The sequence below is a fragment of the Vigna unguiculata genome, chromosome 8 (genome assembly GCF_004118075.2).
Source record: "Vigna unguiculata cultivar IT97K-499-35 chromosome 8, ASM411807v1, whole genome shotgun sequence".
In the NCBI taxonomy this organism is placed as follows: Eukaryota; Viridiplantae; Streptophyta; class Magnoliopsida; order Fabales; family Fabaceae; genus Vigna; species Vigna unguiculata.
The window spans coordinates 426,766-453,156 of NC_040286.1; the positions used below are offsets into that span (position 1 = coordinate 426,766).

A 26,391-nucleotide genomic window follows, 5' to 3' on the forward strand; every position below is an offset into this window, starting at 1 on the left:
TAGCACGTTGATTAAAAATATGGACCTTTAATTAATACAACGTCACTAACTATAATAGAATATATTTAACTAAAATATCATTCTTCGTATTAACGAATCTTTTTTCTTGAGTAAATGATTTACTTTTTTTAAAACGGTAAATCATTTCATTAGTATTTCGTTTGAACTAAAAAGTTAGTTGATGGTCAAAGAAGTAAAATTTAAGGACCATGATTCTCATCTATACCTAACAGTAAGTGAGATGATAAGAATTTGATAAATGTGAAAATATTTGTCATATTACTACAAATAAAATAATAGTAATTCTTCTTAAATTAAAATAAAATAAAATTATGACATGCCATGAAAAAGTGAAAGAAAGAAAGAAAGTCTTAACGTTACTTTGGTCAGTGTAGTGTCCCTACCACCGTAAAACCACGAGGCCCACAACAATTTTATTATTTCTCTTCCCACCATTCTTTCTATAAATACCGCCACCACCCTAACCATCCTCTCATATCTCTTAAACCAACAAAACTATTCTTCTTCACATTCATCATCATGGAACGCATCACATTCTCACTGTTCTCATTTTCTCTATCATTTTATCTATCACTATCAGGTAATGTTGCTCATAACCATATCATAAATTTTTTTTATCTCAAGCTTAAATCAATTATACTATAGTTTTCATTAATTCGTAACATTTTTATTATTACAGGGGTGGCTTCAACAACATTCACTCTAGTTAACAAATGTGATTACACGGTGTGGCCGGGGATACTCTCAAACGCGGGAGTTCCACCTCTTTCAACCACCGGCTTCGTGCTACAAACCGGCGCGTCCTCCACAATCGCCGCACCCGCGTCTTGGGGAGGTCGTTTCTGGGGCCGAACTCTCTGCTCCGAAGACTCCTCAGGCAAGTTCTCCTGCGTCACCGGCGACTGTGGCTCCGGCAAGCTCGAATGTGCGGGCAGTGGAGCCACTCCGCCGGCTACACTGGCGGAATTCACCCTCGACGGTGCCGGAGGCCTTGATTTCTTCGACGTAAGCCTTGTGGACGGCTACAACGTGCCGATGTTGGTGGTGCCGCAGGGAGGCTCCGGCGAGAAGTGCATCTCCACAGGGTGCGTCGGGGACCTCAACGGCGCGTGTCCGTCGGAGCTGAAGGTGATGAGCGCGGACGGGAAGGAGGGCGTCGCGTGCAAGAGCGCGTGCGAGGCGTTCAACTCGCCGCAGTATTGCTGCAGCGGTGCGTACGGCACGCCCGACACGTGCAAGCCCTCGTCTTACTCTGAGATATTCAAGAACGCGTGCCCACGCGCTTATAGCTACGCGTACGACGACAAAACCAGCACCTTCACTTGCGCTTCCGCCGATTACACCATCACCTTTTGCCCCTCCCCTACCACCAGGTTTGTCTCTTCTCCACTTCTACAACAAACAACCGTTAAGTTAAAACATATAAATCATTTTTTTTTAATTTTTGTGAAAATAATACCATTAAAAAAAATTATGTGTCAACTTAGACGTAATTTTGTATAAATGACAGTGAGCATAGTCAACATTTTATACCAACAATAACTGTATGCTAAAGAATATTATCGTTGGTTAGGACTGAGTTGACAGTTTCACTTGTCCTATTCCTGAAAATTATTCATTAAAATCATTATCTTATCTGATGAAGGTAATAAAATAAGTAAAAATCAAATACATATTAATGGAATAATAAATTAAGAAAACCGAGTTTGAATTTTGGCGTTAATAAGATTGAATGTATGGGGATTTAGGTAGCGTAGCCATGTCAAAGCGCAACCATTTTCTGCATCTACAAGCAATGTAGGAAGTAGAAGAGATGGATCAAATAGTTTGTCCCCACTCAACGTGATTGGTCTCCTTAGACAGAGACCTCGAACCAAAAAAAAAAATCGGCTACATAATTTGAGAAAATTTTGGTATTTTTAATTGTGCACATGGGAAGTAGGGGATGGCACACATGCCGGTGGTTATCGTTGCACTCAATTATTACCGTGTAGCATTATTAAAGTAACTGGTTCTGTGCAATTCACGACCGTTGCACGAATCTCATAATGACACGTCTCACAGTTCTAGTTTTGCACTTCCCGTTTGTTTGTTTTGTCATAATTAATATTGTTCTTGTTTTCCTGTTTTTCAGCCAAAAAGCATCTCAGGAGCAACAAGATGGTTCATCCACCACGCCACTGCTTAACAACGGCACAATGGTGTACGAAGGTGGCTTCGATCAGAGTGAAATCTCGTGGGCCACACGCAGCCACGTGTTCCAATCGCAAGCCGTTGCCGGCATCGTCGGTGTCGCGATGGCTATGTGGCGGCTCACCCAACTCCTCTAACTACTAATCGTTTCCTCAGCATTATTTTTCACACGGTTGGGCCCATGGGCTCGCACAAAGGAGTGGGCCCAAGCTGGACTTATAGTTATTCTCTGGCACACCAAGAACGAGAACCATGTGACCTGTACACGACCGTGCTGACGGGGATGTGAGTCATTACAGGCCCAAAGATCCTACGAATCTTGTCGACCATAATTTCGTGTGCCAGAACGCAATACTATTATTACTCTACGTATATATACATGTAGCAAAATAGGCAACACAGTAGTATTAAGGGAATTTTCCGTTATTAATTTATTTTTGTAGTTTAGATTATAATTCGGAATACTATTATTGAATTCTTTATTGGTTGGGGATGTAATATTTAATTGCAATAAAGAAATGGATTCGTGTATTTTCTAATTACAACATTGTGGACGTGTGAGGTGGTAGTACATATATAATTAAAACTGAATAAAAGTGAGTGGTGTTGATTCGTGATTAATAATGATAAAATAGGGTGTTTTTAATTTGTAGTAATGTAGGAAGAGGACCACGGGTTTGGCATGTATGGTTGTAATTAATTTATGAGCCGTAACATGGTACTTTTATTTATAGCGCACACAAAAAATTAATGTTACTTTCTTTACGGTGTATATATATACATCTTTATTATTGGAATCTACCTCCGCAGCATTTTTATTAGGCAGCATCTCTTTCTTTTCTTTGTTACCTTTTTGCCCAGAATAAAAGTTTTCAAATTTTATATTTGATCTCTAAGAATATATTTCTTTTTATTAAGTACATTTATTTTATTATTCTAACACTATCCCTACATCCTTTTATACGGACACAATTTAGACTAATTTTCTCTTCGAATTAATTACGGTTGTAGTAAAATACCTTCTAATCACTTCACAATTTTTATTTGTCAATAAAAACATTACTATTAACTAATGAGGTGTGTTTTCTCCGAGGATCGGAAAATTGAGTTTTCGCAGAGTAATAAGATAAGACTACTCATAATTAATATTACCTATTCGCGTATTAATTAATTAGACAAAGAATATTTAAGAGAAAATGAGTTGAGTAATTTTAAAGGCAATTTCAAGAGGGAAAATGTTAAGAATGAGTTAGTTAAAAGAGTTTTATATATGGGGAAATATTCATACAAGTATGTTATTTGAATGGACAATAAATTTTTTTTATAAATAATATCATTATTTTTAAAAAATAAATTACAACTTAAATATTTAATAATAAATAAAAAAAACATATTAGGATCGAGCGCTTACCACTAAGTAAAAAACTATAGCTATTAATCAGGGTGTAACTTTTTTTACTTAAGAATGTAACATTATCAAAACATCACGATTTGATTATGACTCGGTCCACTTTACCTCCGTCATGGAACAATTAATACCACTTACAATAGAACGCCCAACTTAAATTTTACAATTACATGTATATATACTATGCAACCACAAACCCTAAAATAAACTCGTACAAAAAGCACCACTTCAAACGAATGCATTATTATAGCAGCAAGTGGAGTAATATTGCAGTAAACAATCTTTCAAATAAGCATTTTTAATTGATTAGATAAATATAATCCGTTTGTTGACTCACCAATAACATGGCTTGAAGTTTGATGTTAGTAAAACGTAGGTTCAAACTCACTTTTTATTGTACGATTCAATATTCAACTATAAAGCAAGGAATGCAAAAGTTATTTATGTATTTAGGGTTGAATATATTTACGCATACAAATAAAGATTTTTGGAATTGGATTCGCGATAAGGACATATAGCAGTAGCAGTGAAAATACCAATGCATGCATGCATGGTGTTTGAATTCAAATCAATGAAACGCGATTTTTTCATTTTCAGCCGCCACAAGAAAATGTAAACATGTTTCACCAAAGTCAAACACTGCTTAACATTTGATTAGTCATATGTAATTTTACTTGTCTTATACCTAAGTTCTGTTACAAAAAGAGGAACTGTGAAAGTTCTACGTGTACCTTTCTGCGAGTGTTTTTGTACTGGTCTTGTGTTTTTTTCTTTTTTAAATCAACCTAACGATTTATTACTTTGTTTGCATACCCCTTTTTGTTTTTTATTTTTGAAAATTGTTAGCTTATATCCAGAATTCCTTTGCTAGAGTGAAATTGATTTTGATTTTCATGAAATAAATGAAATTTTCTGTCAAAAATTAATCTCGAGAAAAATATTGAATCCTTTATACTAGTAGTTCACACTTTTATTTTCATTCACATAATTATTACTCAACATAGTACACTACTAAAAAAAACTCATATTTCCTCTCAATTTTATTTTGAATTTTTTTTTAAGAAATACTTGCAATTTTTTTTTCACAAAAAAAAATTACAAGAAATTGTTACCAATTTTCTTACAAAATATTTTGTATAAAACACTTTTCATAACAAATTTTGTAAAAAATACATACAAATTTTATAATTTTGTAGAAAATGATTACCCACGAAAGAATTACCTGTCAATTAAAATTTTTAGAAAAAATGACAGAAAAAAAGTCTTTTCTTGCAAATTTTTTTAATAAATTTGTAAGAAAAACCCTATGTAATATGAAATTTTCTATTGTGTGAGGGGAGAGAACTTCAACTAAAAATATTTGGTCCAAGTTTTGGTTCTTGGGAGAGAATTGAATTATTATTTTATGATTTTGAATTAAGACTAAAAATGTGACACTAAAGATATAATATAATGAGAAATAATCTTTTTGGCATTTTAGCATTTGATAACTCACTTAAAAGTAATATAAGAAGTATGAGGTGAAGCTAATAATTTTATTTGAAAAAGTTTTTTTAAGGGTGAATATCAAATAGATCAGACACAAATAAATAATAAACAAATTCATATAAAATATCAGGATACCACTTTTAATTTAAATTTTTAAAACGATATAGATTTAGAAGTTCTACTACTTATATATTATTCATTTCTATAAAAAGTGAAAATTTTCAATTTATCTTGATTTTTTAACTATTATAATTATATTTATTTGTTAAGACATATATTTTCATTTTGAGACAATCTTCCTCAATTTGTGCATTGAAGTCATATAATGGGAAGCAAATATGTGTAAATAAAATTGATGGTGTGTGTGTGGCTTGTATGGATAAGATGATGGCTTGACTTTTGACATGCTCAATTATGAAGAGTAGTTGAAATTTAGATATCACTACTTCTCTAACCTTAGCCTTTTTCTTTATATCTATATTATAAAGGATTCAAATATTAATTGAATTGTTGCTTCTTTCCATCAATGAAAACAATGTATACATGAGGGATTTTTGGAAGTGCATAGCATCAAGGTGGTGGACATGTTTGTTCCTCTATAATAGTCAAATATGAGAGAGTGAAAAATATTCATTTTGTATTCCTAAATTTGAATGATTTGTTTCGAACATATAGGTTTCCAAATAAACATTTGATTGCATATTTCCAAATTATTAAAATATATTCTGAAATTGTAGAAAGTAAATATGTTAAATATTAATTAAATCACATAAATTAAAATAAGTGGATAATGCATTGCTAACAAATGGACACCACTTGTTCCAAAATAATTAAATTTAGTGATGAATTGCGTGATTGAGATCATTCATGACGCCACTTCAATGTGTGCACGCTTCAGAATAAGACTAAATTTCAATTTTTTAAAGAATATTTGGGTCGGTCCCATTGGTTTTTCTTAATTGCACAATTGGGCCGGGCCCATTCAAGTCCCTTTCCTCTCGTTTCATCATGGGCCTAGTTAGTGGGAATGATGATCTGTATAAAACTACAATTTATGTTGAGTGAGACACCGGTGTTTCAATGATAGTATTAGAATTTGGTCAATTGTAAATTATTTGTTACTTTTTTTTTCATAATAATTATTTATTAAAATTCATACTAACAATTATTTAGGATTGGATAATTATAAAAATTGTTTTACACCATTAGTACATGAATGTTGGTCTCTTTTCAACGTTGGTTTCTAAGGACAAATTATTTTAATGAATTTTGGAATCACTATGGAGGCCAAGAGTTCTTTCAATTTAGATCGTAGAATTCAAATAAAAACAGCCACATTTTTTAAATTTGAACCGTGCGAAATTTAAACATTTTAAAAAAATTTAAAATTAATTTAATAAATATAACATTTAAAAGTATTTTTTAAAATTTATGGTTAAAAGATGTAGAAATTTTATCTAGAAGGCATTGAAGAATGAAGATGGGTTTGTATGTTATGTTGCAGGGAATTTTAAATAGAAAAAAACTTCAACACGTGAAGTTGGAGTGATTGCGTGATTCTTATTCTTTAAGGGACATATCAATTTATGAAGACCAATTTGTAAGGCTTTTTACAAATTTCAAAGTTGTGAACCTAACTCATGTGTCACGTTCACACTTCTAGGGCTAATCACATTCGTAATAGTTAATGTCTAACTAATTATGTTCATTCCCTCACATATTGCATGTTACATAATAGACAGGTTTTGTTTTTAATGAAGAGTAAAAATAGGTTTTTTTCAAAATGTTTTGTTGCAGTATGTTCTATCTATCATTTTTCTATAATTTCTTGATCGTATTCAAAATGTTTGAGTGAGAATTCTTGGGAGGGAAAATAATACGGGTTAAATATGTTTTTGGTCTTTTAACTTTTCATGAATTTTGGAATTAGTCCATTTTGAATATTTGAATCGATTTAGTTATTTATCTTTCGAAATACGTGAATTTAGTCATTTTAATTCAATTTTATTAGGTTTATTTGATATTTCAAGCGCATTTATTTGAGTTATTTGATTTTTCATGAATTTTGGAATTAGTCCATTTTGAATATTTGAATTGATTTAGTTATTTATTTTTCGAAATACGTGAATTTAGTCATTTTAATTCAATTTTATTAGGTTTATTTGATGTTTCAAACGCATTTATTTGAGGTATTTGACACATTTTTGTTTTAATGTTAAGTCAAATACTATTAAATACTATTATGAAACGTGTTTAAAATGTTAAATAAACTTAACAAAATTTGATTAAGAGGACTAAATTCACATATTTTGAAATACGAATAACTAAATTGATCAAAAGTTTTAAAATTAACTAATTCCAAAATATTTAATCCAAAATATTAATGAAGAAGAGACCAAAGGTGTTAATAGATATGTGACCTTGGAGTATTGCTTCTTGCACCCCATATAATTACTAACTATACTCCCACGGTACCGGAAAAGACTCAAATATTTTTTATCACTGTCACCATACCACATTACACCGACGTCACCGCTACAATGTTGCTGCCGAGGAAGAAGAAGATAGAGAGAGGATGCTACTGAGAAAGAAGATAAGAAAAAATGCAGAAAAAAACTAATTTTAGATAGTTTTGTGTGGAATATATTTCATGTAATTTGAAAATCTCTTTTCATAACATATTTCGTGTATGAATATTGTGGAAAACACATTTCGTATAGTATTTCATGAGTTTTATTCCGAAAAATTTATTGTAGGACACATTTTATATGTTCTTGAAATTTTATTTTGAAAATTTTATGGGAAGATTTATCCAGAAAGTTTTCGGATATATAATTGGAAATTACTTTTCCAAAGGAAAAAAATGTTCATTTCAAAAATTTAAGGGGCTGTGCAGAGTAATTGTCGAGGTGTAGAAAGTAAATTCCTAGCTTTGAAGTTCCAATCTGGCCTAAAACTGAAATCCATTTCATGGGTTTTTTTATTATAATTATGGGCCATTTCTTTATGCACCTCTACAATTTCAATTTCAAACAAAATTTCTTAAATTTCTGAAAAATGTCAGAAGTGGGATTTGAACCCACGCCCTCAAATGAGGACCAGAACTTGAGTCTGGCGCCTTAGACCACTCGGCCATCCTGACTTTATTGTGGAACAATTTCCAAGTTATATATATATATTATCTGACAAGATTTTTAACAATTATAAATTTCTTATTTTATTACTTTTTATATATTGTTAGAAAATATCTTATTTTAACACTTTTTATTTATTTTACCCAGATTTCTTAAAACTTTCAAGACAAAATTTAAATTACAAAGAAGTAGATTGTAGTCATTCCTATTAATTAAAATACACATGACATATTTTGTGTTATAATCTATAGCGTGTATGAAACAAATCTTATAAATGTTGCAATAGTAATATTATGAATACTATACACTTAATTATCAAGTATATACTATGATAATATTCTACTGGAAATGTGATACATTACTGATAAATATTACATTTTTTAAAACTATTATATATAAGGTTCTTAAGCCTTGTTTTAGTGAACTGCTTTGCGTGTTTTATATCTTATTCAGAAAATCTCAATTTAATGTATTCAATAATTTTAGTCCATAATTTAAAGCAAATCAACGCGTCATTATATACTATCTACTAACAATACTGAATAATGGGTTAATATAACATTTATTGATAGAAAACTAGTTAAATTAAACGCAACTAAATATAACGTTTTCAATTTATGCGATAATTGAGAATCCAATTTCATGTTAGAAAGTCGGAGATAATTTAAAACATGGGGAAAAAAATGAATAAGCAACAGGGTTAAAAAAGATGAGATTTTTGGTCTTCCAAGTATGTTAGGTAAAATTGTCACCAAACAAAACAGGAGAAGATGCTTTCGGAGTAACTGAAACTGAAAGTTAGTAAAGAAAATCGTTTATATACAATATAATCTAAAGAAATTTGATGCTATTATTTAAATATAACTTATTACATATAATTAATTTATTGATTTTAATAACAATAATAATAATTACTCAAAGAGTACGGGCAAATTTTCATATTAAATTTTTTTGACAAAAACAATCATAATCCGAAATTTAGGAACTGAGAAAAACGTAGCTTGCAATGCAATGAAATCGCAGAAATGAACACAAAAGTCATCACTTCACAACACACTTTGAAAAATATCTGATCTCAGTTCCTTGCCTCAGAAAAAAAATGAAAGACTGAAGAAAGAAAGAAGAAAAAAGATAGAAGAAGAATCGAATCCCTTAGCCACTATCAAAAGTGAGAGTGACCTTAATTAATTAATTAATTACATATTAATAATTATTAATATACTTTGCCCCTTATATACGTTGGTTCATTAAACCCATCGATTAGAATCATTGCAACATAATTATCCTAAAAATTCAGCAGTCAAAAACCAGATACAAATATTTTGCTCAACCTTTTACGTATCACTCAACAACTTATATTGGGTTTTACTCAACCTAATATTCTTTATAGTATCTATATATATATACACTTTATTATCATATCACATTCTTTCATTTCATGCATGGCCTCTCTTCTCATCCATTTCCATTAATCAATCACATTGCAAATGGAATATTGCTTCTCCATACCCATTGCTCTCATCTGGGTTTTTCTTTTCAAAGGTAATTATTAATTAATTTTCCATTCATTAAATTTTCTATCCAAAGTAGTAATAATTTGTATCAATGGATAATAGGTGCTTCATGTGCCACATTTACTCTGATCAACAAATGTGACTACACGGTGTGGCCTGGGATTTTAGCCAATGCAGGGAGCTCCGGATTGGATTCAACCGGGTTTGAACTCCGACCGGGTGGCTCACGGATCTTCCAAGCACCGCCCAATTGGTCCGGCAGATTCTGGGGCAGAACCGGGTGCAATTTCGACCCGAATACCCAACAGGGCAGTTGCACGACGGGAGACTGTGGCTCCAATCAGGTCCAATGCAACGGTGGCGGGGCAAGTCCACCCGCCACATTGGCGGAGTTCACAATCGGGTCGGGTTCGGGCACGCAGGACTTCTATGACGTGAGTCTCGTTGACGGTTACAACTTGCCGTTGATTGTAGACCCCAGTGGCGGGTCGGGTACGTGCGGGTCCACCGGGTGCGTTGCGGACCTGAACCAACGGTGCCCCAACGAGTTACGCGTGGCGGATCGCGCCGCGTGTAGGAGCGCCTGTGAGGCGTTTCAGAGCCCAGAGTATTGCTGCAGCGGCGCGTACGCTTCACCCGCGACATGCAAGCCTTCGATATATTCGCAGGTATTCAAATCCGCGTGTCCGAAATCGTATAGCTACGCGTACGACGACGCTACGAGTACGTTTACGTGTACCGGAGCTGATTACACCATCACATTCTGCCCTTCAACCACAAGGTAAGGAGATTCTGCATCTAACTATTATTTTAATCAATTATTTATACTCATTTGTTTTCTTTTCAGTACCATCGCTTTCTTTATGTTTTGTTTTAATTTTTCTGAGATTACGATTTCAATCGTTGATGAACACTTTCGGTTGTTCATGTTACATTAACAATAGTAATAACTATTATTATAATAATATGCAACCTTTTTTTTTATTAAAATCTGAGTGATACGGTGGTTGCTAACTTTTTTGTTTTCTAGTTATAGTGACCTTTTAGTGTGGCACAAGTTAAAGTACAAACTATATTTGCTTGAGGAACACAAAAAGAAAAGAGAGTTACCAAACAATTGGAATCTATTACAGGATATCTTCGTTGGATTGTTTCATCATTCAGAAACATACCAAAAGAAATAACATACCATTTTGTTCCAACAATCTATAATTGTTAGGTCTAACGTTTTTCCAAACAGAAAAAACACCGATAAAACTTGAGTTTAACCATTTATATAATGTTTTACTTTCTATTTTTAACCGATATAAAATTTCTAACCGTAATCATTTTCAAAATCTAATTTTTTTTTGTTGGGTATAATGATTTATTTGTTTTTGTTTACTTGCAGCCAAAAATCTGCAAGAGATTATTCACCACCTCCTCCTTCTGGAAATGGGTCAGAAACAGTGACAGGGGAAATACCGTTGATAATTAACAGTCCATGGTTTTCCAACTTTTTCACTGGAATTTCATCAAACACTCATTCATGTCCCTTCCCATTCATTCTTACACTCACTGTGATAATCTTCTTCTCTTTGGAATGCTCATAGTGCAGAAAAGTGGTAGGTGAAATTTTTTAGTATGGATAACTAAATCTCGCGATGAGTTTTCTTTGGTAATGAGAATCATGTGCACCCCACCAGCAAAAAAGGGAGTTTTTCATAGATGGATTGGAATTATTGAATTAGAAAGTGATGTAGCAGAGTATAAAAAGTAGGGTTTTTTATGCTTTGCTTGACTTAGAATTTGAGTAACATGGTTGGTAAAGGGAACTTTGAGGGTATTTTAAGCTTGGCACCATGTCATTTGGGTTGGCAAGACAATGGTATATGCAATTATATTGTCTGGAAAAGAGACATAAGCCACTTATTGCTGATGTTAAACACACTCTGGTTATGTTCAATATTGTAATGTCCCAATAAGCACAATTTTTAAATAATTATACATAAAGTTTCACACCTAACTATCAGTTTTTTGTGTTTATCAAAGAAGAGAAACATCAGTTAGATTCCTAACATTTATTTCTACATCAGTTAACAGAAAAATGGAATTTTATTTAAATATTTGTGTGACTATTACAATATACAAGGGAAGGCTGGCCGCAATTTATTTGGTAACATTTTGCAGAGTTATGGAAACATTTTGCAATTAGAGATTTATTTTACATTAACAACATTTAATTTTTTCTTTTTTGGCAAATTGGGTAAACTTCTATTGGAGAGTGGATAATCCATTCTGGGAGTTCTATGAAAATGGACATTCATCAATTAATGTGCAAGTCAAGATGGCCGCCTTGGTCTAAGGCGCCAGTTTCAGGTACTGGTCCGAAAGGGCATGGGTTCGAATTCCATTCTTGACAAAACTTAATTTTTACAATAAAAAATTTAATATAACACTAATACTGGTAATATATGGAAATATGACACTGTCATTCTTATGTAACACAATAATAACATCAATCCCTAATTAAATTTTTCAAACAAATTAAAGAACTAAAAGTAAAATTAAACCTTTCAAATTATTATATGATCACTCAAATATACATTGCAATCCCTTTATTCATATAATAAAAAATGTGTTCCTCTTACCTTCCTTACGAAAGCTCCTCTCACAAGACTTTATAATTTATTTTAATTACTCCATTGGTTAACAATTATATACTTAATTACAAATTTACTTCGTTTTTTTTTTTCTAAAATTTGAAACAATCTAGATACTTATCATTTTTTATTATTCTATTAAACTCATCACATTTCTTTTAATTTTTCTTCATTTCTTGCATCTTTCTCCAGACAACCTCTCTTCCGGTGTGTTTCTCCTCAAAATTACTCTTCAAAATTCATAAAACAAAAAATACTAGCTAAATGTTGGTTGAAGGGTAGGTCAACATAAAGATAAACTTTTATTTAAGTATTTGTATGTATTAGAATATAGAAGGAAAGGCTGACCGAAATTTATTTGCTAACTATTGGGAAGTTAGGGAAGGCGGGAGAAGAAATTTGTGGATTGTTGGAAGTGTACCCAATTGTTAAGCCAATTTCTTTTACTTATTATTTTTAGTATTGTACTTCAATATATGAAAACATTTTAACATTAAGGAAATTCTTTATTTTGGCGCCGAGTTGGTCTAAGGCGCCAGTTTCAGGTACTGATCCGAAAGGGCATGGGTTCGAATCTTATTCTTGACAAAATAATTTTTTTTAATTTATATAAAAAAATGAAAAATTTACTTCGATTTAACAGTTATCATTTTCTACGATATATTTTTCTCATAAGACGTGCGAAATCTTCTGATGATAGTCAAGAGAAATAAGTAAACTTTTGGGACCGAAAATTGTGTTAAGCTAGTATGGTGGGAGGACAAAATTCCAAGGTAAAAGATGATTACACTAAGGTATCTTAAACTTAGGAAAACAAAACTCGTACATAAAGCTATTACGGTCTATTAGCTAAACCATGAAAAACAAAAGGAAACCGACAGCACCGTCAATAAATAGTGGATGTCATTGAAATCTACAACTCGTCTTTGGTATCGTCAACGTCATCATCAACTTCAGCTTCAGGCTTTTTTGGAGTATCTTCTTTAGCCTCACTTTCAGCCTCTGCCTCGGTGTCATCTTCCTCTTCAACTGTTGCATCAGGACTGATGTTCAAGCTAGACTTCACTGAGTCATAAATACGGGAACTGAAATCCTTGGGATCATCAAGATTGAAGCCACTCTCGAAGAGTGCAGTCTGATACATCAGCTGTGCTGTTTGTTTCACACCCTCATCCTGAAAAGTTATCCGATTGTGTCAACAATATACCTTAATCGTGTTGAGTAAAGAGAGGCTACAGATAAAATTAAGTAACAGACACCATTCAAATCTAAAGAATACCTCGGGGTTCTTTACTACTCTCTCGCGGAGCTCCTTGATAATTGGGTGCCTAGGATTGATCTCAAGCACCCTCTTCCCACGCATGTATGCTTGCTTGCTAGCATCTGACAAAGTTTGAGACTGCATGATTCGCTCCATGTTTGCACTCCAACCATATTTTGATGTCACTACTACACAAGGAGTGTTATCCAATCGGTTGGATATCTTCACATCGTCGACATTGTCCTTGGATAGAGTACTTTTCCACCACTTGGTAAGATCCTTAAAGGATTCCTTCAGTTCCTTGTTTTTCGTATCCTTCCCGAGTTTCAAACCCTCCTTGGACACATTTTGGAACTTTTTATCTTCATAATCCATCAGGTATTGCATCAAGTATTCATCAACTGGATCCGTGAAGTAAATAACCTGTATCAAGTTGAAAAGAAAATACACTTAGAAGACATCAAACCAATGAAATCATTTTTCCTCAGCAGAACAGAAACAAAAGTTCCCAAAGAACAAATAGATACAATTACTGGAAGTAACGTTCTGCATTAAAAGAAACTGATTTTATTTGCACCTCAAAATTTTTCTTCTTAAGCCGTTCAAGGAATGGGGATTTTTCCAGTTGTTCTTTGTTGGTTCCGGTTATGTAAAAGATGTCCTTCTGGCCAGCTTTCATTCTAGATATGTACTGATCCAGGGATGTCAATTTACCATCAGACTTGGTGCTGCAAGAGTTACAAGCATCAGCAAAATGTTACCTATCGAAAACGGCGAAATTACACTACCGACTTTAGTTATTACAAGCAGAAGTACTATACCTCTCAAATCTGAGCAATTTTGCCAACCGATTTCTGTTAGTGGCATCCTCGATGATACCAAGTTTAATGGATTTACCAAACTCATTCCAGAACTTGACATACTGACCTTTCTTCTCATTGTTGTCAGAGGATGCATCTTCTGCATAAATATTTAAGATAGATGGAAGTACGAAGTCAGCGAATAAACTTCAAGAAGCTACTCATACAATTAAAGAAAGATGACAAAATCATTTCAGCACCACCCCCGCAAAAAAAACTAAAAAGACGAGAATATTTCGACTGTAGGACACACAGCAAGCCTAGAATTATAGGACTGACACGTTTTGGGTAACCATAGCCCCTGAAGAGAATATGGATTCCAACAGATCGAGCCCATAATTTAACACCATACCTTTCTTTTCTTTGTCGGTGGACTCGTCAGGATCCTCATCAGCAATCCTACGGATCATGTCAAGGGCTTTCCTGATAAGTTTCTTCTTGATTGTCTTTAGACTATTATGTTGTTGAAGCATTTCTCGCGATACATTAAGTGGCAATGTGTCGGAATCAACAAGACCCTGTTCCCAATGTCAAAAATAACATTAACAAAAAATTAATCTGATCCTCATAAATATATTTATCTCCAATAACAAGGCACAGTGATGCCTACCCTCAAGAAGTTTAGGTACTTGGGCAACAGTTCATCAAACTCGTCTGAAATGAACACTCGTCTAACATACAACTTCAGGTTGGATTTGTTTGCGTTGTAATAGCTCTCGTATAAATCATGAGGTGCCTTAGGTGGTACAAACAGGACTGCCTTGAACTCTACATCACCTTCGGCAGTGAAGTGACTCCACGATAGAGGTTTATCATCACTGAAATCCTGCACAAACATAAAGCCACAACTTCATGAATATTAGCAAACTCGGAGTGAAGTGAATTCAGCTACAGATTCTCTTGAAGTATCGCATAAGTAATGAACTTGCAAATATTACCTTGGCAAGAGAGTGATAGAATTTGGTGTATTCTTCCTCGGTAACCTCCTTTGGATTCCTCAGCCATATAGCTTTCACATCATTTAGAAGTTCCCATTCGTAAGTTGTTTCCTTCACTGTCTTTGTCTTAGGCTTGTCTTCATCTTCACCTTTATCAGCATCTTCGTCTTCGGTTTCCTCTTTGGAGCTGCCATCAGCTGTTTACGGAAGAACATAAGGTAGAATCTTAAATTACCATCACCATAATATAAAAGAATGAACAAACACAGAAACATAATCTTGGAACAGGATATAAGTGGAAAGATCCAACGGAATTCTTTAAAATATACATACCAGAATCATCTTCATCACCGTCTTCGTCTGCGGGAACCTCCACATCAACCTCTTTGCTTGCCCAAATATAGATAGGGAAGTTAATAAATTCAGAGTACCTCTTCACCAATTCCTGTGAAAAACAACAGTTATCAAATCATATTTAGCAAGAGAATGACTTCTTTCGTATTGAGAACAGTCATCGACGAAATCTTCGAATATTAAATCATGTCCATCCTTTTTTTCTTATCCTATTCGCAACCATAAATCATAATCCATATAAATATTTACTTAAACTAATAAGAACTCGGGCATTTTGCAAGTGCAACACTCCATATAATCCCAGCGCTCTACTTAATATTGCATATTTACCGAGCGAAAATCAATAGCACTATACTTTCGAGTATGAGTAAATATGCACACTACATATTCTTCACATATTATACTCTGAAGTTTACAGTTAATGACCCCTAAGCATAAACTTCTGCGCAGTAAACAAGGAGACGAGTAATTTAAACTCAACAAAGTTATAATAATTTAAGGTAATAGTTTGGTACATACTTTCAGTTTAGATTCCTCCAAGTACTCCCCAGCCTCTTCTTTGAGGTGTAGTCTAATCTCGGTTCCACGTCCTAGAGGTTGGTTCCATGTATCTTCCGAGATTGCAAAAGCTCCATCAGCTTTTGATTCCCATACATACCTGAGAATCGAATAATTTCAAATTTATAAATCAACACAAAACAAAGGTTTCAACATTTACTGATTAGAAAACAATATGAAGTCTTAAAGACATACTGCTTATCATCATTATGCTTGCTAATAACTTCAACATAGTCAGCCACGAGATACACAGAGTAAAAGCCGACACCAAACTGCCCAATGAGATTGAGATCTCCACTTGTTTGCATTTTCTCAACAAACGCTGAATCAACACACAGTTCCAATTAACATCATCCCAACCATATTACAGCAAAATCACATTAGCAAAAACAACATACATACCTGAAGTTCCAGATTTAGCAATTGTCCCCAAATTCTTAATCAAATCCTCCTTCGTCATACCAATACCCCGGTCTCTGATCGAGAGAATTTTCTTTTCCTTGTCTAACTTAATCTGAAACATCAACATGTTTCAGTTTAGTTAAAAAACAAATCACTGACAAAACAATACACAACCGCCATTCATTTCTTAGACTGTCAATGTAAACATTATACCAAAAAACTCTTTAAAATAATAATAATAATTAATAGATGCTACCAGTTCTAACCTGAATATCAAGCTTAGTGTTATCACCTTCTCCCAAAACCTCCTTGTCCGTGAGAGAGAGGAACCTAATCTTGTCCAAAGCCTAAAATGCACACGCATCATTTGTCATTAACAACAACTTATTCGAATTCTGGCGCTGAAATTGAAATGCAGCAGTTTACTAAATTTAATTTAAATTAATAAATAAAGCGCTTACGTCAGAAGCATTGGAAATCAACTCTCTCAGGAAGATATCCTTGTTACTATAGAGAGAGTTGATGATAATATCCATGAGCCGTGACACTTCCGCTTGGAACTCAAACTTCTCGGCGTCGCTCCGGAGAGATCTCTTCGAGATCGACTCCGCCTCCCTTAAAATCACAATAACACGCGTTCAGATGCCAAAACAAGAACCTGAAAGGTAAAGACAGAGAGAGATAATAACACACACCTTTTGACCACATCTGAATCGGTGGAAAGGCCGCCAGGAACAGCGCCGATCTTGTCCTCCACCTTGGGCGGATCTACAACGCCGCCGGAATCGCCCGCGGCATTCGCCTGAAACTTTCGACCTGCGGAAGAAAAAATACGATGCGTTAACGAATTCGAACACGCGGAAAACAAGAGTGAACGGTGAATGATGAAGTGGCGCACCTTGATCTGCAAAGAGAAAGAGGAGACAGAGTAGAAGGAGAACGGAAGCAACCGTCCACTTCCTCATCGCAGTGCTCGCACACTCAAAGCTTCTAGTAGCTTCCAACAGTGAAGAAGAGATCCGTTTAGTTTGGATTGATTTCGCATCTGTGTTTAGATGGTTTATTTATATATGACTCACCTATAGGTTTGCCCGTGTTTCTCACGGGGAGCTTCGTTCCTAGCAAGACCCCGTTCCGCCAACGTGGACAATCTTACGGTCTGAAATCAAAGTTCTGACACGTGGCATTATTTTATTGGCTCTCTCTTCTCCATTCGACGTGGAATTTGCGAGTAGTGTAGGAGATGGTCCCACAGACGACTCCAAAGCGCAAGTCCACCATTACCATTTGGAAAATGTTAGTTATTTTCTCCAATGCGGCAGCTTCTTATTGGTTATATATTTTCTTTTTTACGTGGAAAAAATCTAATAGCTTTCATTCTATTTTTAATGTGTATTTCCTTATTTAATCTTTTAAATTAAATCTTAGTATAAAAAAATAGAAAGTTACAAATTTTAAGAATTATTTTTTATGAGAGTATTTCTCGAAGTTAATAAGGAATAAAATTTATGTTTATATTTATTGAAGCATTCGGTTTACTTTTGCAATCATTATTTCCTCAAAATAAATGTTATTTTATTTTGATTCCAATTTTTTTTCAATATGTTATTTTTATTTTTAAATCGAATTTGAATAAATTTTACGTTAAATTATTAAAAGAGAGAAAAGTGTATAACATAAAAAAGATGAATTTAAACCAACATTGACGTCCCAAGTCACGAAAATGGGCTCCAGAAGCGACTGAGAAAGGGACCTTTCCATGGGCCGAGACAAAAAATTGAAAAACCAATAAGACTTAAACAAAATGGGTTGTGTTTGCAACGAACATCGGAAAGGAAAAAGGAAATTGCTACCGGACTTCACAATTTATTCTTAAACTTTATATTTTTAAATTTTTATAATGACAGAAGTATCCTCTAATTTTTTTTATTTAAAATATTTTTAATTTTTAAAATTACACGTCCCGGAGGCATTCAAACAAAAATTATAATTTGAAATAAAGATTACATAATATGTAATTTGAAATTAATTCTGAAATGAAGTTCTGGTTGACGTAAAATTGAAAAGCATCAATGTGAAAAAAAAAGAACATAAACGAAGAAAATAATTAAACGAAACTTTCTTATTTTGAAAATTGCTAGAAACAGAAAGAACAAAAAAGCAACAGAGCTTGCAAAATTTTATTTTGGCTTTTCTGATAAATATATATTTTTTCAAAGTATTTTAATATGTTTCAAATTGTATTTTCTAAAAGATATTGAAGGTGTGGGATTGTCATACATGAACTTAGTAATGAAATAATTGTATTACTTTAACTATTGTCTACAACTTTAACAAGTTGAAACGCATAAATAAAACAGTTAAATCTTTCGCATGTTCAAATCTTAAAATATAATTCTCAAGATAAAAAATTGTTTAACAATGACGTTACAATTAACACCTTAAACATGGTTACAAAATTAAACATTAAATTGATGTTAGGTATGTTTCAAAACAGAACATCTTTTGTTAAGCAAGTATCTTATCGAGTAGACTTCACATTAATTACTTGGGTAATAAATGCTCCTCACAAATTCATGTTAATGAACTCGTTCCATTTACAAAAATGTATGTATATATATTCAACGGAATAAAATATTTGAACTTGATAGAAAAATTTAATCACCCGTATAAAATGATAAATTATTATTTAACCTTTTTATTAAAAATATAACGCAATAATACATAGACTCGGTTGATACTTAAATAATATCTCATATGAAAAAATGTTTTATGACCATTTAATTATATATATATATATATACCAATCTTAACCACACTTTTTGAATAAATTTATCTGCTTTAACAATTGAATCTTTAATATTATGTTTTAAAATATATAATTGAGTAAGATATATTCGATCTTCATCTTTACATTGTTTTTCATTTATTATTTTTAAAAAATAATCTATTTTATTCTTCATTAATATACCTAATTAGAAAAATAATTTATGAATAAAGAACAGTTGATCAAAATCTAATAAAACATTGAAAAACATAATTATTAAAAGTGAAAATTATAATAATTAAGTTAAATATATAGTTATGAAACAATATATAATACATTTTTTTATATTCATAACAAAATAAATATACACAAAATTTACAAAATAAAAAATACTAACTATAAAATTAATATTTCACTATTAAATAAGATAAGATAGAGTTATCAATTTTATCTTCAATAATAAAATAGAACATATAAAAAGTAAGAGTGATATGAAAATATAATATGCAAAAAAATAAAAAAAAATAGTTTAAAAATCATAAAAAATAACCCAACAAATTAATTTATTCTTTGTTATTTATTTTTTATTTTTTATTAATATTAAATATTATACTTTATAAAAATAAAAATCTATCTAATTAATTTTCATGATAGTATGTACTACTTATAATTAAAAAAATTGGAGGTCTCATGGCCCATTAAGCATCCGCCTCTGCATACATATTATTATTTCTAATGAAATAATAAATAAAAAAATAGTATGAAACAAGTTTACATCACGATTTAATCATAAACTACAATGTGCAATAAACAAAATATTGACTTTTATACTGGTTCGAAGTCCATGTAAAGATTTATATTACCGGCAAGTATTTATATTTATGAGAAAATATACATGTGTTAAAATATTATTTTTTATTAACAAAGGACTTATGCAAGTAAATTTGATTGAAGATGGTTTAAGAAAAAGTACGTGAAACATGATGGACCCCTCAAAAGTCAAAATTTTGTTTAATTTTCTGTACCAAATAAATACGTTGAAGAATGTAACAGAACGAAGTTGGAACATCGTAATCGAAAGTTATCAATTAATATAATAATATAACCCATTGTTTAAGTCTACAGCATGTAAATAACAATTGTCATAAAATTTATTACAGACGAGACAGCCAAACAGACAAACGAAGTGGTTCTATTTCTTCATAGACCCGCAAAAGTATTGTTATGTCCATCATAACGTTAGTAACATGTTACCTCAAACGATGCTATACTGCTGAATCCAGATTTTAGTTATATTTATCGATCGAATTCAATTGCCGTGGATGCAACGGTAAAGCAGATAATGGATATGAAAAGACGTTACGTTTTTTGACTGAAGAATGAAGTTGTGAGAGAAGATTAATTATGAGGAGTGCATGCAAGAATCACGATCGGTGGGTGACGGTGACGGTGATTGTGAGGGTTAGGGTTAGGGAGTTGTCATAGCCACCTAAACAAGGTAAACAGAAGAGTGAATTAGTGCATAAACATTCACGGTACCTTCACCTACTACCTATATATTGAAAAAAAATAAGTATTTTTTCGAAGACAAAAATATGGAGAACAATCTTTATTTAAAGTGAAATAAAAATCATTAAGATTATAAAATTCCTATTTTATATCAAGAGTTAACATTCTATCGATAGATAAAGCAATTACAAAAATATCTGTTATACATCATGTAAGCATTGGTTAAAAGCATCATAAATCTAAGATTGTAATGTACTTTTCTGATATTACGAGGTCTTAGTAATATAATCCGTACAAAATACTGTAAAAAGGAGACATTGTCCAGTAGTGTTGATGGTTATACTTGCGAAAACTATAAGCATAACAACAACAAACGACGTCAGCAGAATACGGTAAAGAAAAGGTAATAACAACAAACGGACATAAACACAATACGGTGAAGAAAAGGTAAACGGTATACGAAGCCTAGGGGTGTCAAAACGGGCCAGCCCGGCCCGTTTTGACCCGGCCCGATTTTGGCCCGTATTAAACGGGTCGGGCTGGCCCGACATGGTAAAACGGACTACTTTTTTGGGCCCGGCCCGCGGGCTGGCGGGCTGGCCCGCCAGTTTTTTCTGATCTGTATACTTTTTGGTCCAATCAGTCAGATTTTAATTTTGAATTTTTTCACATCTGTACAACAACAATGATCTATTATCACAACACAAAAACAGCCCTGGAATGCAATATATAATAACATAATTGATTCGGTTAAGAAAGAGTAGTAGCTTGGAAGGTGTTGAATGAAGAAGAGAATGCTCATTGTATTTGCTTTATGTTTATGAACTGGTCTTTCGTTTGACCTATGATATGATATTTAGAGAATAGAAATCAAAGTGTTACAGATGCAACACTCTTCTAAGACTTGTTTTGTTTGCTGTTTTGCTGTATTTGCTGCGAATACTTGGATTGCATGTAAAGACTTCGACTAATGTGTTAGCACATGTTTGCTTATTTACTTATTCAGCTCCGTTTTATGTTTTAGTCATTTTTGTAAATTACCCTTTGCATGTGAGAAGTATTGGTTTTTGAGCCATACACGCAATTTACAATTATTAAACATACTTGAATATCACCAATTGGTAGAAGAAAATAATATATAAAGGTTTCAATTGAATAAAACTAGTTCATGTATAAATAGACTTTTGGAAAGTAATAAAAGATCAATTTAAGAAATCAACTTACATCTTTATGTTCTGAACCTTACAAGCAGCACACATCTAGTAAAGAAATTACAGAGTTTTCTTAAAAAAATATACTTTTCAATTCATAACCAATATTTTGATGAGGACATGACTAGTGGCTTCCTTAATTGTTTTGAACCACGACTACATTTTTGTGTTGTTCCATTCATTTGCATTTGCCTAAGTATCCGTCACATGTCATATTATGTTTTAGGTGCATACAGAGCCAGACACTATACATCAGACACTGACTGCAACTTTTTCTTTGATATCTAATCGAAATCTATGGCTTTCCTTCCTCCTTTCCAGCCCCTCGTGAAACATAAAAAGTTAACGTTTGTGGAATAAGTTTTGTGTGACATACATAGCTAGATGTAATAGTTCAACACAAAAGCAAAAGTTTAGGCAAATATGTGTGGTTTTACCATGCCACCATGTGAATTCCCCACAAGCTGTATTGCTCCATATCTCTGCTTCTATTGGATGACAATATCCAATCGTTTTGCTAAAAGCAACACCTTTTTATTAATGCCAAAACAACACATCTCGTTGTCTACGAAATTGAAATTGGGGGAAAATTTTAAGCAAGAATAGCACAACAATTACGATTTACAGAATGGGTCCAATCAAACAAGGGCAAATCGCAGCAACAACAACCACACATACACCATAACCTCCAATTTAGGGAAACCAATTTTAGGGTTACGAAAATCATAAATTTAGGTCACAAATCGAAAAAAAAAGAACCAGAACTCAAATTACGAACAAACCTATCTTCGCGGTGGTGGTGGCCGTCGGAATCGTCGTGAATCGCAGTCCGATGGTGGCGTCGTGAATGGCCTGCACTCTGCCTTCGTGTTTCCTCGCCAGCGACGTGGGTGGAGGAGAAAGAAAAGTGGGTGGTTTCTGGTTTCCCAAAACGCGGGTGGAGTGGAGGAGAAGAGAAGAGAAGAGAGTGTGATGTTTGGCCGCGGGTGGAGTGGAGGAGAAGAGAAGAAAAGAGTCTTTTCTGGTTTCCCAAAACGCTGCACTGCACGTGTTTTTTATGTATTATTAGTAACTCGTTCGGCCCGCGGGCTGGCCCGACGGGTTATCGGGCTTGACGGGCCGGGCTGCTTCGGGTTGGTGGGCTGAATTTTTTGACCCGGCCCATGCTTTTTTGGTCGGGCTGGCGGGCCGGCCCGTCGGGCCCGACCCATTTTGACATCCCTACCTGCCACATTCACAGGTTCAAAACACAATCAAGTAACCAAGATTATCATCACATACAAACTACAATTTTTTGTTTTATCTTTTAGATCAACAATTTGAGGCTTTTTTTCTCTTAATAATAAAATAAAGGAACCAAATGCAATTATTTTTATTTTGAGATGTGAAGATGGAAGCAAAGCTTATTCTCATTTCATATTACAACCAAGAGCTAAAAAAAAGGAATGACAGATTGAGATCCTAACATATAATCAGAAATAAAAGTGGTACCTTTGAATGAGAGGTTCAGAAGTACACCGTCACCGTCAAACCCTCGCAACGTCGGAAGTGTGCACGACGCGGTGTCAGAGACAATTATTTGGGCCTGACACGACCTTGTTTCTGGACGCGCAGAGAAGACACACTATGAATGTAAAGAACGCTAGCGAAAGAATCAGAAACAAAAGACCTAACCTTTTTTTCTCATTAATTTAATACTTTAGTTATATTACATTTAGGCTTAAATAGTGATTTTTTCCTACTTTTTGTTCGGTTTTTATAATGCGGTCTACTTTTGATTTTTTAATTTGATTCTAACATTCGACAATTTTATTTTATAATAGTTAATTTTTTTATTTTTTTTATTTTTTTTTATTTTTTTTATTTAAAAAAGGTACATCTGTCAAGTTTATATTATGCCACGTGTTATTTTATGATTATTTTAATTTTTTTCAATTTTTTTCAATTTATTGTTAATTTAAAAACAAAATCCACATGTCAAGCTAATATCATGCCACGTGTCAGAATCAGATTTTTATATTCAATTTGGTCATAATATTCGTTAATTGTTTTCAATTTGCTCCTAACCTTTTTTTAATTTAGTATTTTTTTCCTCTCCAAAGACAAAATATAATTTGTATATACATGATATATGGATATTCTTATTAAAATGCATATTTTTATTAAATATTTTTAATTTAAAATTAGAGTTGGTTTAAAATTAAATATTTTTAACCTCTTAAAATTTTAAATTAATGGTGTTATTGTTTTATTTCGTTTTAATTTTAAACTAACTCTAATTCTAAATTAAAAATATTTAACAAAAAATATGCATTTTAATGTATACAAATTAAATTTTGTATCAATTTGGAGAGGAACAAAAATGTTAAATTTTAAAAAAAATGACCAAATTGAAAACAATTAACGAATATTAGAATCAAATTGAATATGAAAAATTGACTCTGACACATGTCATAATATTGATATGAGCTTGACACGTGTACATTTTTTTTAAATAAAAAAATTAAAAAAAAATAAAAAAAAATCACAAAATAACACGTGGTGGTTACTGTTCACATCCATTAACTATTTTAACAGTATTAGCAAAAATGACCAAATTGAATAAAATTAACCAATATTAGGACCAAATTGAAAAAAAAAACAAAAGTAAGACCACATTGAAAAAACCGAACGAAAACTAGGACCAAACTACTATTTAAGCTTTATATTTAATAAAGGAGTTTTGATTTTACGGGTCTTAATTCAATCCTTTTCGCCAATCACATTTTCATTTTATAAATCTTTCTTTCTTTTTTCAATACAATATATTTTATGCAAATAAATTTTAATTTATTTTATTATATAATTATTTAAATATCTAATAGTATTATTTTTAAATATAGTTATTTAAAATTTATAATTAATATATTTTTCTAAATATTAATTAACATATTACTTATATTTATAATATTATGTAAACATAACTATTAAAATATTTTTATCAACATAATTATTTAAATATTAATTAATGTATTATTTATATATATATATATATATATATATATATATATATATATATATATATATATAAGTAGTTGTGTCTAAACTTCATAGGCGAATAATGATTTTTGAAGGAAGAGAGAAGAAAGAAGAATGAAGGAAATTGAAAATTTATTGAGGTCACGCTTTGAAGGAAGGAGATCAATGGCAAAGTGGACTAACTTGGCCCGTTTTCGCTCATCCTACCTTTTGGCCCGCAAAGTGTAGGTCGGGTTAGCCTGCCGCACAGTTTAATATCTGATTCACTTTTCTGACCCATCCCGTTTCATAATAATTGACATTCATTTTCTATTCAAATAATTTCAATTAGTTTACCTAAACAAAAACAAGAAAAATAACAACCAAGATTATAGCTAAAGTACGATAGTAACATGTCATTGCGAGACAGGCCATTGCGAGCCAACGGGTTCAACATCCCAGCCCGCCCAACATTTTTTTGTGCGAGTCTGCGAGTCAACCCACCTGACCCGAATTGCCATCTCTACTTAGAACTTCTCCAACAAAATTAAATTCTATATAGAAGTTATTTATTTGTATATAAAATACTATTATCAAGATTGTTTAATTATCAAAAGATATATATTATTTTAAAATAAATGTTTTTTAACAAAGATAATTAGAATGCCCTAAACGAGTAATTTGGGAATCGAAATTGCAATTTTTATATCGGAATAAAATTAATAGTTAATCTATACGAAAACATGATTACCATAAAAAAGTACATGGAAGATGCTACATATAGAATATTTAAAAAATAAAACATATTTTGTTAACATATATTTTTAACATTGTATTGATAAAAAATAATAATGTATGATAAATTTGTTTTTTGATTATAATTAATCTTTACAATTATATAAACGATTATTTATGATATGAAGAATGATGTAAAATTATATATTTTTTTTCTGTTAAAATTCGACCTCTCTTTTATATCAATTTTGGTGGTTGAAAATTAGTGCAATAAGATGTGGTTGAGAACCCATAACACTACCTAATGAGTGAAAAACAAAACTGAATTTCTAAATGAATGCCATAGATACATTGAATAAAACTAGCACATAAACGGATCACATATCAAGCATGACGCAA

The 26,391-nt window shown here is 32.4% G+C and overlaps 3 protein-coding genes and 1 non-coding gene across 4 annotated transcripts; 2 read left to right on the forward strand and 2 right to left on the reverse strand.

The window, feature by feature from the left end:
• The first annotated feature begins 474 nt into the window (after positions 1 to 474).
• Positions 475 to 2,753, forward strand: LOC114195370 (thaumatin-like protein 1b). Its single transcript, XM_028085806.1, has 3 exons — positions 475 to 601; positions 701 to 1,394; positions 2,156 to 2,753. Exons 1-3 carry the CDS (start codon positions 541 to 543, stop codon positions 2,349 to 2,351), a joined length of 951 nt encoding a protein of 316 aa, XP_027941607.1. The 5' UTR covers positions 475 to 540; the 3' UTR covers positions 2,352 to 2,753.
• Positions 2,754 to 8,168: 5,415 nt separating this feature from the next.
• Positions 8,169 to 8,252, reverse strand: TRNAL-CAA. The gene has a single exon. It is a non-coding gene; the product is annotated as a tRNA-Leu (tRNA).
• A 1,412-nt stretch (positions 8,253 to 9,664) lies between these two features.
• LOC114195256 (thaumatin-like protein 1) lies at positions 9,665 to 11,751 on the forward strand. The gene is made up of 3 exons (XM_028085659.1): positions 9,665 to 9,786; positions 9,861 to 10,539; positions 11,149 to 11,751. The coding sequence occupies exons 1-3, from the start codon at positions 9,732 to 9,734 to the stop codon at positions 11,348 to 11,350; spliced, it is 936 nt and encodes a 311-aa protein (XP_027941460.1). The 5' UTR covers positions 9,665 to 9,731; the 3' UTR covers positions 11,351 to 11,751.
• Positions 11,752 to 13,094: 1,343 nt separating this feature from the next.
• Positions 13,095 to 17,830, reverse strand: LOC114194159 (endoplasmin homolog). The gene is made up of 15 exons (XM_028084246.1): positions 17,672 to 17,830; positions 17,469 to 17,589; positions 17,235 to 17,388; positions 17,040 to 17,120; positions 16,774 to 16,885; positions 16,567 to 16,693; positions 16,333 to 16,471; positions 15,793 to 15,904; positions 15,460 to 15,656; positions 15,132 to 15,347; positions 14,874 to 15,039; positions 14,483 to 14,621; positions 14,239 to 14,389; positions 13,680 to 14,084; positions 13,095 to 13,574 (listed from the first exon to the last, which is right to left on the reverse strand). Exons 1-15 carry the CDS (start codon positions 17,736 to 17,738, stop codon positions 13,314 to 13,316), a joined length of 2,448 nt encoding a protein of 815 aa, XP_027940047.1. The 5' UTR covers positions 17,739 to 17,830; the 3' UTR covers positions 13,095 to 13,313.
• Between the last annotated feature and the right edge of the window lie 8,561 nt (positions 17,831 to 26,391).

Coding starts and splice junctions, on each gene's coding strand:
- LOC114195370 (XM_028085806.1), top strand. CDS start 541: ATGGAACGCATCACATTCTCACTGTTCTCATTTTCTCTATCATTTTAT. Junction 602..700: donor ATTTTATCTATCACTATCAG/GTAATGTTGCTC, acceptor TTATTATTACAG/GGGTGGCTTCAACAACATTC. Junction 1,395..2,155: donor TGCCCCTCCCCTACCACCAG/GTTTGTCTCTTC, acceptor CCTGTTTTTCAG/CCAAAAAGCATCTCAGGAGC.
- LOC114195256 (XM_028085659.1), top strand. CDS start 9,732: ATGGAATATTGCTTCTCCATACCCATTGCTCTCATCTGGGTTTTTCTT. Junction 9,787..9,860: donor CTGGGTTTTTCTTTTCAAAG/GTAATTATTAAT, acceptor AATGGATAATAG/GTGCTTCATGTGCCACATTT. Junction 10,540..11,148: donor TTCTGCCCTTCAACCACAAG/GTAAGGAGATTC, acceptor GTTTACTTGCAG/CCAAAAATCTGCAAGAGATT.
- LOC114194159 (XM_028084246.1), bottom strand. CDS start 17,738: ATGAGGAAGTGGACGGTTGCTTCCGTTCTCCTTCTACTCTGTCTCCTC. Junction 17,121..17,234: donor TGATTTCCAATGCTTCTGAC/GTAAGCGCTTTA, acceptor TGTGCATTTTAG/GCTTTGGACAAGATTAGGTT. Junction 14,390..14,482: donor AAATTGCTCAGATTTGAGAG/GTATAGTACTTC, acceptor TAACTCTTGCAG/CACCAAGTCTGATGGTAAAT.